The following is an 11,634-nucleotide window of genomic DNA, read 5'->3' as shown; positions in this document are numbered from 1 at the left end:
AAGTAGGCTGGCTCACTTTGTGGTCGCCTCGCTATCTAAAACCTCTCTATTTACGAATTAAGGGGACGAGGGACAGCCCCTTTGCTTCGGCCACTTCGCTCAGATGTATGTTCTGTACAATATATGAAGAGCCCATTCGCAGGGTTTCAGTGTTAGGGCGAATTAAGGACTTTGAATCAGGTGTGCGGAGGCTATCATTAGGAGGTGGGAGGGCCAGACCGGGTGGGTGAGGGCGGGAAAATGCCGCCCTTGGACGAACGTTGTGAGACTCGACTATTCACAATCAATAATTAACGCTTTGCGCCCGTCCCTTCGGCGTAATCCCGCTGCCTGGGCGATCCCGAATTTCGTGAGTCCTTCTTTCGAGAGGGCATGAGCGTCCCTCGCAGCAGACGCAGGCCCCTGTGGGCGAGGGCGGCAAGGCAGTGTGTCCGCAAAGAAGTGAAACACTCTGCAGCGCAACGGAACGGCGGCCCGTGGGCGGCCTCGGGCCCCGGCGGGCGCGGAGGGCGGCGGCGGCCGGCCAATCAGCGCGCAGCATCCGCCCTCCGCCGCCCCTCGCGCCGCACTCCGCTCCCAAGTAGTGCACGCGTCCGAGCCTTTCTCCTCGCCTTCCTGTGGGTGCTTCGCCAGGAGTCTTCTAGCGTGTGTTGGTCGGCCGTGTGGGTGCAGGCTGTGAGGGCCAGGGCGTGCCCGCACGAGCGTGGGCGTGGGCGTACTCTCTCCACCCACCGCGGAGGAATACCAGGTGAAATTGGGCAATCGGAGCGAGAGAGAAGCGGCTTTGAATCCGCGCAGCTCGGCCGTGGAATCTGGCTTTATTTTCGGCTTGCTGAGGCGCTATGTCCGCCCAGACGGTGCAGGGGATGAAGACCGAGCCTGTGGTGCAGCAGACGTCGTCCCAGGTGAGTGCAGGGCGCCGAGGGCGCTGCGGGGCGCGGGAAAGAGGGGAAAGGTGTGCATGTCCTTGTGTCGGGAGGCGATAGGCTCCGCCTTTGCAGGAGGCGTCACTGCCAGCAGCCACGTGCTCCAGGATAACCCCGGGGCCAGCCCTTCCTCGCCGGGCACCGCCCACACTGCACCCACCGCCCATCACACCCCGCCCATGGCACCCAGGCCGCCCCCGACCCGCATGCAGCCCGCCCGTGGCTGCCGAGAGGGCGTGAAGAGGCCAGGCGGGGAGATGCCCTGGCGAACTGGGCGGGGCTGAAGGAGGAGGAGGAGGAGGAGGTGGAAGAGGAGGAGGAGGAGGAAGAGCTGGCGTAGGCCGAGTGCGTTCTGCCCTCCTCCGCCCCTCCCCCCTCCCGTGGCACTGTGGGTGTGCCCGTCCCCGCCCTCACACGCCCACCGCCCGCCCCTCCTCGCCGCGCCCGCAGGAAGGACCGGGACACGGCGGGGCGGGGCCTCGGCGAAGGGATAACACGAGGCTGAGCCCGCGGTGGGCCAGTGCTTGGCGAGGGCGGCGGCGGAGGGGCCGGGACGCCCCTGCTCGCCGGGGACGCCGCCGGAGGACGATCTGCCCGGGGGAGGGGCGGCCGAGGGAGGACAGCGTGTGTTAAAGGCATCTGGATCTCGACATGATTAAAAAGTGTATACACATGACCTACATTTTTTTTTTAATCCTTAAAGGGTAGCAACTAGTGGGTAGCTGTTTAGATTTTGTTTTTGTGATCCTACGCCAGTTCTTTGTCCTGTTAATATTTTTGTTTGATTTATTTTTTCAAGCTTTTGTGCACAATGTACCTAGATTATTTATTAAAGCATTTATAGGACGTCTTATATTTTTTTACGGCACTTTTGTATTTTTCCAAGATTTTCATAGTTTACATATACAATCACTATTCCATAGTTTTTCTTTGTTAAAAATAATGTGCAGTGGAATACTCACAGTACAAAAAAATAAAAAAATAAAAATATATATAGTTTTCTATACAAGTATTTTATACACACACTAAAAAATCATTCATAATTGTTTACACATGCACCAGACTTCGTTACTGTATGTATAGATGTATTTATTCTTCTGTAATTTTCCTGTTCTTGTCTTACCTCTTACTCATTACAAAGAAAGAAAGAGTAACATACATACAAACACAATAATAAAAGAGGAAGAAAAGAAGTAGGGTTAGATGTAAATGAACTCAGAACACAAGTGTTTGGTCTCAGGTAACACAGCCACAGGTGATAAAAACAAATGTTACAAACTTTCATCATGTGGTAGTACTTTGTTTGATAATTCCTACTCCCTTTTGCTTTTAGAATAATTTCAGGATCTCTTAGTTTGTCAGATTTGTATGGAGCATCTTTTTCCAGTTTTTGCATTAGTAGATAGTTATTTATCATGTTTTAGGTATTTAAATGGAGAGATGCTTTGGTAACTATTTAATTCTGTATGGGCTAGGGTTATATGAAATGGAGAACTCATGTAAATCTGATTTTATAGATTCTTGGTGCTATGTTAAATTATTTTATTTTAATAATGGAAGAAAATCAGAATTTGAGAGAGGTGTTTTTGCGCATTTAAAGGTTTAGTTTTCACAGGTAAATCACGAGAACTTTTATAGTTTGGTTCGTGTTTTAATGCATATTGTACCAAGGAATAATTTCCTTTCTATTTAAAGTATTACACAAGTTAAATTTGTTAATTTTTTATGCTCTTGTTTTGCATAAATTTAAAAAAAAAATTTTAAAGTGCCTATCTTGTTAGTCTCTTTTGCAGTCTTGCTGATTTAGTTTTCATTGGAAATATAACCACATTGTAAATACTATTTCTTGTAAATATGTGGTCTATATTACTAGAATAGGCTTTTTGTAAAAGCTATAGTATTAATTTTTTCGTGTTTATTCGAGGGACATATTTTTATTCTATATAGACTCATAGTAATATATTTATTTTTGTTTTCCAACTTTTCTTTTTTATCATGTGTTTGTATTTGTTTAATTTTTGTAATTATATATGAACCAAGCATTCCATTGTCAAGTATTTAACCATGTGATCACTGTGGTGTGTGTGCCTTTGGTGTTCTGGTAAAGGCCAACAAGCTTATGCAGTGTTTATGCTGGCAAGATAGAGCTTTCCCGAGATAAATTTACTATGGTAGATGACAAGGTCCACAAACTCTCTTGCCAGAATATACAAGGTGAAGGTTTGTTGGCCTTTCACACCGTGTTGAAGGTATGAAGACCATGGCAATTGCTTGTTGTTGCAGGTGCTTCTGTGGGAAGCTAATATGAGCTTAACTTTATTTATACATTTTCTTGTTGAAAAAGGATCTTCATAAGTCTGACATATACATCATTATATATAAGAGAGTTAGCTTATTAAAGCTTTAGAAAACTTATACATTTGCATTTATCAGTGCCCTGGAACTTCCTGTGATCTGTGATTCGAGGACTTAAATATGAAGTCCAAGTCAGTAACAGTGTATTGTCATGTGATTTCTCTGTCCCAACTGCTCTAATGAAGGCCACCCTATTTTGTAGCAAGGTAGAGCTAAGACTGGTTCTTACTGCAACAGTAAATCACCAGGAGGGTCTATTAGTTCAGTATTATCAGGATTGACTAAGCAATAGGTTTGTTGGCATTTACCATGTCATTAGGTATAAAGCCATTGACAAACCTAGAAATACCTTATAAGTATTTAACTTCTGAATTTGTTTTTTCTTTGTATAGATGTATTGCATTCTTTATGTCATGTTTATTTGAAAATAGGGTTTATTGCTTGATAAAATGGTCATCATATATTATGCTTTGTCTTTGTCATTTATTTGGTCATTCCTTTTTTAATTAGTCAGTACTGTAAAAAGTTGATGCACATAACATTTTTCATGCACAGTTACTGAATTTGAGTGGATTTCTCTATTTGTTTGCTTGATATTGGATATTCACGACACACCTTTCATTTTGATTGAGCTTAGATTTATGTGTCAGAGGCTATCTTCCTCTTAATGTTTCAGTTTGTGTATGAAAATTTGTTTTCCGTAATTAGATATGTCACCATTTCTGTGATCTTGCCCATATATCCTTAAATATTTTGATAATTCTATAACACATATTTGCTTCCTTGTTTTCCTTTGCATACATTTTTCAGTATTTTGATGAATAATTATTAGACATCTGCCTTGTTTTTAGATATTTCTATCTATGTTTTATTGGATCGTTTATTCAATTCTCTCTGTATTTTGATTATTACTTTGCACACATCTTTGCATTTTTAGATTATTCCCCTATACATATTGTTGCTTTTTTATTAATTTCTTTCTTCACCACATTGCAGGGGAGAGAGACCCAGGGGGCGCAGATCATAACGGCAAATGGCCAGACATATTCGGTTATGCCCCAGGCGCAGATGCAAACCGTTACCATAGATGGGCAGGAAGCAATCTATATCCCCGCCTCAGTCCAGCACGCAGCAGGAACACAGCAGATACAACTTGCTGCAGGGAACCAGGCTCTGTTTGCGCCTGGCCAACTTATACGAGCACAGAATCTCATTCAGAATGTTCAGACTGTTGGACAGGTTGGAACGGTGAGAAACCTTGGACAGATTTGCCAGCTGTGATTAGTAGTTGGCTTTTGTTTAATTGTTGAATTATTGAAAAATGATGATATATTTTAAAATCAGTTATTAATTTTTAGTCCTAAAACGTTTGTGATATTTTACCATTCCCTATATAGATCTATTTTCCCCTGTAGTTTTATTTGGTGGATGTATCATTCATTAAAAAATCTCATACATTTTTTTCATGCATTTCAAACATTCCATCATTTTAAATATTGACATTAACTTGACTGCAAGAAAAAAATCTATTATGATTAGTATCAGCTGCATTTATTGTCAGCATTGATATTAAAATTACCGCCTCTTTTTACTCCTTGTTAAAAATTGCCAGTATGAAAAAATGACAATGTGCAAATGTCAAAGAGTATTCTTGTATTTTGTGGACTGGTGATTAGAGACATTGCTCTTTAGAATTTTCGTTTTTTAAAGAGACTTCCTCCTTTCATTGAATAGAAGAAGAGAGAAGTCAGGGAAAGAGCTGAATTTGTGAAAATTGTGGAATTTGAAAAGATATTTATTGATTCACTTATTAGTGTAAATAAGCAACATGAAATATTTGGATTATCAGATTTAAAAAAAAAAAAAAAGAAAGTTATGTAATACTAAAGTTCAACCAAAAAAAAAAAAAAAAGAAAAGAAAAAAAAAAAAGAGAAAGAAGAAGAAAAAGAGAAACACCCATGACTTCTTTTTATTCACAATCATGTTAAAAGCTGAAACATTAGCAAACATCTGCTATTGACTTCCCAATATACGAAGATAAGGGAATGTTAAATCTACAGCCGATAACTGTGGGAGGTGTGAGACCTGCAACTGCAACGGCTGGAGCAGCCCAAGCAGCGCCTACTGCCGCTGCCCAGGTGGGACAGATGGCAACACAGGTGATGCAGTCAGGGGTCGCTGGCGTACCCCAGGCCACCATCCCTGTGCAGATACCAATCTCGACAGCAGGAGGACAGACTATCCTGCAGACTATACCCTTCCCTTTACAGATCCCCGTCCTGCCCAACGTTGTCCAGGCTAATGGCCAGACCATACAGGTCATCCCTCAGATAGCACAGGTAAGCATGGTTGTTGTCGTTGTGATGTTAAATAATATTTTTCTGTTGATGACTTTGTGAAGCAATGCATTTAGACTTCAAAAGTATATGTATATTTATAGTTATCATATAAGCACATATTAGGACCTGTCTTTGTAAGTAGTCTATTTAGATACATTTTATTTATTTTAACTTGTTTTAGATATGCAATGAAAGTTTTATGATTTCACACCCTCTATTTAAAGCAACAAGTACCAGCACAGCCCCAAATAGCACAGATCCTGCTGCCGAATGGCCAAGTTCAGCAGGTGCAGATGCTATGGGGTGGGACAACAGGCATGATGTCCTTAGCTTCCAACAGCTTAGGGACGGCAGCCAACATGACGCAAATTGCCACCTCTCAACCTGTGACCACCTCCACTTGGGCGACGAACACTGTCTCTTCACCTTCTGTGTCCATACCTGCAGTTCATACCAGTACACCAACTAATTCTGCTACTGATGACAAGTCACAGGTTCAGGCCACGCAACAGGTAACGACTTTCAGTCCACAAAGACAATTGTCTTTAGACATAGGTAATTATTTAAGATAATGGGTATGTTGGTAGATTTTCTAAATAATATTAATGAGCAATAAGTTCAGATTTTGCAATATAAATATACACATTTTTTTTTCCCCCAATCAAATTGCAGGCAACTTCAGCAGGTACAACCATAACAGCGAGCAACCCTTCACAGGTGGTGCAGGGTCAAGGAGCAAGCATTACTGTTTCAAACACTTCACAGCTCTTGCCTCAAGGGATAACTGTTTCTCCTCAGGTAGAAAAAAATATATATGTTTAAGATAACTCTTTTTAGTACTAAATTTGAAGCTGATGATTAAGACTGATTACAGATTTTTTTCCTAACCAAGAATAATAGAGCAACAGTAGATGTATTATATAGTTGACAAGGCAGTGAAACAAAATCTTAATTGTCCTATAGCTGTCTGGCTCAGTTGGAGGCGGAGGAGTGACAGTGGTACCAGTAAGTCAGACCTCTCAGTTACGAGCTGCGACCCCAGCAGCTGTAGCCGCTCAGCAAAGTGCAATCCAGATTCCTCAGATACAGGTGGTGCAGCCTATAATCCAACATATTCCTGGTCTTGGCCAGGTGAGGAGTTTTGGGGACTAAGGTTCTTTTGTCGTGGCGACTTATCACTTTGGTCTTTCTTTTTTCGGTTCTTCTTTGTTTGTTTTATTATTATGAACTTATGTTTTGTGGTGATTTTTTTCTTTTGTTTGTGATTCAGCTGTTTATAATTTTTCAGTTGCTTGTTTTCTTTTTAAATGCACACATGAATATGGTGTGGTTTAACTGCCTGTAATAATTTTCCACCAATTTTTTCCAACTAGCTAAAAGTTGTTTAAATGGCTATCTTCTTTTGTTCCATTAAATTGCATGTAAAGTGTTTCAAAGGTCAGGAGTGAGTTCAATCAAATAAAATGGAAAAAAGAAGATAGTATAATAGAAGAGTATATAATTATTTTGGTATTTATTCACCTCTTAAATCTAGTCTTATTTCTAAAATTTGTTTTTAGCAGGTGCTTTATTTTCATTTAAAATGTTTGAGATTACTTAAGCATTGCATTTTGTGACAGTGTTTGAGAACTGTTTCAGCTTGAATCTGAAAATATAACAACTATTGTATAATAAAGAAAGATCTTAAATTAAACCTGCATTCATTGTAATGAAAAATTTTCATTTAGTCAAAAAACACTTCTAACCTTTTCTTCTCTGTGCCCCCCTCCTTTTTTTTTCTTTTTTTTTTTTTTTAATCTTCAAACAGGTTCAGGTCTTGGCACCTTCGTCCATACATTCACTCACGTCATCCATAGGGGCATCCCAGCCTATCTCAGTGTCCACATTGGGTGCAGTCCCAACAACCACACAGCCTTCAACGAACACACTACCCACGCAGATCCTCCCTGGTGGAGCACAGATTATAAGTAAGTTGACAAAGTATATTTGAATCTTATCGTGTCTCATTTCACGATTTGATGGCTGTAGTGAAAGACTGGTGTAGCTTAGCACTTGTCATTAGATTTAACAGGAATTTATTTTGTATATGTGGAGGTATATTTGTATTAGTATGTTTTTATTTATTATATAGAAATCTTGATAACACTATAATTTTCCTGACTCCTCAGGTGCTAGTGGCCTGCAAGGTGAGAGTGATGGGGGAGCCAAGTGGGTTGTTTCAACAGGAGGTCAGGTGAGCCAAGCTCAAGTAGTCCCGCAGCCTGAAGATTCGCCCACAAATGACCCGGGTAAGACAAGATTACGACGTGTGGCCTGCACCTGCCCCAACTGCAAGGAGGGGGATAGAGGTGGGGAGAACAAGAAGAAAGTGCATATCTGCCACATCCCCGGCTGCAACAAGATGTATGGCAAGACGTCACACCTAAGGGCACATCTGAGGTGGCACTCTGGTGAACGACCTTTTATATGTTCTTGGCTCTTCTGCAACAAGAGATTTACGCGGTCGGATGAGCTTCAGGTAAGGAAGGGATCAGGCTGTGCTCTAGATAAAGCCTTTTAGTGAAAATAGGAAAAGATGGCATTTTAAAAAGATGAGAACAAAAAAGTTACTGGTACCATTTATAACTTTTTATCTTGGATGGTAAAGAATTGGAATATTTATAAGTTGATCATAGAGATTAGTACTATTATGTATTATGTATGAAATATACCTGTGAATATTATGCCTTTACTCATGGAATACTTCACCTCACAGCGGCATAAAAGAACACATACAGGAGAGAAACGGTTTCACTGCCCTGAGTGTCAGAAACGTTTCATGCGTTCCGACCATCTCTCAAAGCATGTTAAAACACATACAAAACAGAAGGGGATGGTGAGTAATTGGAATGCTTTCTCAAATGTAAGTGGAAAACGGCTTCTTTTTTTAAAACTTTATGCTTAATTACGGTTAATGTGGGGTAAGTTATCAAAAACTGGGATCTTGTTTTTTATTGTGTGTGTCTCTGTTTATTTCATTTTGTTTGTTCTTTTTCTTGGTTTGCATTCTTTGTGATGTGAGCCTTTGGAATCCGTGTCAGAAACAAGTAAATGAGACTCCATGTTTCGATGAATTACCCTATTATCCCTTAATTATTTAGTTAGATGTATTTCTCTTTCTTGTGTCCTGTTGTTTTGTTATTTAACTGAAATGGTTTAGTTATCTTAACAGGGTAATACAGTTATTTGCTTTGGTGCCTTCTGTTCCACTTGCTATAATGTATTCCTTATGATAAAACATGATAGAATAAAAACATGATACAGTTACTACGTATTTATACATGAAGTAAATATATGCTTATGTTAATTGTAATCATAGGATATTGATGAAAATTTCCAGTTTTTTTAACTAGTAAGTATTCCTTCCCTTACAGAACATTCCCAACAACACGCAGTCATCAGACAGCAGTAACTCCTCTGATGCATGCGAGAAGATGCTCATTACCATCCCTGATCAGTCAGGTGATCCGTTGCACATTTCAACAGAAGGAGAAGTCCCTGCAAGTGTCCAGCAGCAGCAGGCACCTCAGTGATTTTTCCCTATGTCTATGCACCTATTCAGGAAACAGATGTGGATCTGTTTATGCCTGAATGTAATGACTGTATCGAGTTGTTTTACCTTCTCGTTGAGTAGCTGTTGGTTGTATGAAATTATTTTTTTTTATATATATATATATTGTACAGTGAGGAGAATCTGTAGAGTAGTCATTTAATCTCTTTGTATATATAGTATATGGACAATATGATGTGCTACTTGAACAAGTGAAGTGCTGTGTTATTGTGATGGAGAAGTATATCATTGCTTATTTTTATTATTATTTTTCTGGGACACCAGAACATTCATTGCTCATTTTGTTATGCAACTGCAGAAATATTAGAGAATCCTTTTTGAGTGTGTAGCTTGTACTAGGATACAAAGAAAGTATCTGTGATATGCAGTGATTTTCATCAGGCATTTTTTTTTTTCTTTCATCATTATTGAATGCTTGAACCACCCTGAAAATCTCCATTATGCCCAGGTCTTTTAGTATGTTAAACAGCTTGCAGCTGTCTAAAGAACTTTTTGAGAGCTCTCTGAAAAGAAAGCCTTGAATAAGAGAGAATTTAAATTAAAATAAAAAACACTGCCTTCCCTTCCGGTGATAGTATTCCCATAGCTCCTTGATAGTTTGCTCACTGTAGGGAAATAGTTGCTCGAAGGAGAGACGAGAAAGATGACAGTGGACTTGTGTACATGTTCAGTGACTGTGTATGTGGAACCATTTCAAATTTATGTGACTTGAAGGACAAGATAAAAGATGTGGAGCTCTTATTTCTAGATTTTTAAAGTCATAAAGTGTACTTTAATGCACAAAGTGAAAAGTTGCCATATAGCAATATCCCCTCCTGTAGAAACTTTCGTATTTTACAGAGCTATGTCTTCATATAATAATGCGGACAGACAACAATTTTAGAGACAATCTTTTTCATTTTTTCTTTTTTCACTTAAGTGATGAGGTTTGTCTCTAGGAAATGTGTTTGTTGAAAGTATATCTTATATAAATTCCTTGCCATTTGATACAACTGAAAGAAAGATACTATTAGAATTTAGTTTCGGTATTATAAGAAGCTTCCAGCACAAAATTGAGTTGAAAAGATGAAGTTGAGACATAATTCAAATTTATAAGATAAAAATAAACAAATTTTTGGGGGGTATACATAAAGTAGATTTGATTTTGCAGAGAAACTCATGTGAAATATTTATATCTTGGAAGGACTGGAATTAGGATTAGATATAAAGGTAGTTTAACATCTATAGATCTGATGCTCTAAATTTAGTGATTGATTATTGGAGTTGCATCTGATTCCACAAACCAACCATCACTGCAAATATTTCATAATGTTAAATATTACATAGTTGTGAGTGTTTTATAGAACAGTTGACCAAGTATTTCTTTACTGGTTCACCCTCATGTTGCACATGTCACCCATCGTTTTGTGTGTATAAACATTTGTCAGTTGGGTTTGTCCTGTTGAATATCTGTGACTGTATAATAAGCTATATTTTGAAAATGTTTTTGTGGAAAAAATGTCAAAGTTTACCTCCAGGGAGATACCTAAGTTATTTGTTAATATTTCTAGACAAGAAAAATTAGATTGTTGTATGAAGTAATGATGAACATAGTTCAAAGTAGTGCATACTTGGGTGATGCAACCTATCTCAAAATTGTGTTCGTGCCAATTTTTGTTTGTTTGTTTTTTAACAGCAATTGAGGTTTTTTATTTTATTTATATATTTTTTCTCTAAGCACTTTAAAATTATTAAAATGATTTGCTCTCATTAAGTGTCTTCCTAGTCAAGTGACTGTAGCTCTTACTCTTACTCTGTTAAAATTGTATATACTTAGTTATTTATTTCTTGTATATACTTGTCTTTTTACATTTTTATATTATATACACATGCAGACTCATATGCACAAGGTTCCCATGTTCGAGAACTATCTTCCCTGTGAATCTAATGGTACCTGAATTGTCTGTGGGAATTTTTGTTGAGTTTTGCAGTGTAGGCATATTGCAACAAAAACACAGGTGGTGGAGGAATTCCAATGTTTATTATAGAGTGGTAGGAACCTTATCAAAATATAGCAAATAGGTGCCTTGCCTTATTTTGTCACGAAAGAGAATGTGTTATATTCAACTGAATGCACAAATTTATCAATGTGGTTGTTTTTTTAAGCCTTGTGTACAAAAGAAATCTTAGATTATTTTTCACTCATATGGAAATTAAAGGTAATGGGTCTATCAAAATATAGCCTTTGCTATCATGTGATGGATTTAATCATCAACAAAATTAATATATTCAGTCGTTTTTCCAACGTCTAACCTGACATTTGAATTTACGGAAAGTCATGATGATAACAAAAGCCATCCATACCCCCAGGCCTGTCTCCTAGCTCCTCTGATAAGTAAACCTACATTATTTTCTCCCTTTTCA

At 38.9% G+C, this 11,634-nt stretch overlaps 1 protein-coding gene across 7 annotated transcripts; it reads left to right on the top strand.

Moving 5' to 3' along the window:
• The first annotated feature begins 567 nt into the window (after positions 1-567).
• On the top strand, positions 568-11,358 carry LOC113809403 (transcription factor Sp4). 7 transcript variants are annotated; one of them, XM_027360983.2, is made up of 10 exons: positions 568-905; positions 4,278-4,529; positions 5,553-5,621; positions 5,846-6,133; positions 6,294-6,419; positions 6,585-6,752; positions 7,429-7,588; positions 7,790-8,139; positions 8,377-8,523; positions 9,035-11,358. In XM_027360983.2, the coding sequence occupies exons 1-10, from the start codon at positions 843-845 to the stop codon at positions 9,191-9,193; spliced, it is 1,782 nt and encodes a 593-aa protein (XP_027216784.1). In that variant the 5' UTR covers positions 568-842; the 3' UTR covers positions 9,194-11,358. The 7 variants fall into 7 exon arrangements, with proteins under 7 accessions (XP_027216784.1, XP_069997984.1, XP_027216783.1 ...); XM_070141883.1 differs by having other exon boundaries at positions 5,343-5,621; positions 6,585-6,710; XM_027360982.2 differs by having other exon boundaries at positions 5,343-5,621; positions 8,377-8,496.
• Positions 11,359-11,634: the final 276 nt, after the last annotated feature.

This window comes from Penaeus vannamei, chromosome 28 (genome assembly GCF_042767895.1).
Source record: "Penaeus vannamei isolate JL-2024 chromosome 28, ASM4276789v1, whole genome shotgun sequence".
Classification (NCBI taxonomy): Eukaryota; Metazoa; Arthropoda; class Malacostraca; order Decapoda; family Penaeidae; genus Penaeus; species Penaeus vannamei.
Note: the sequence above shows the minus strand (reverse complement) of the source record. Positions and strands in the feature narration are given on the sequence as shown.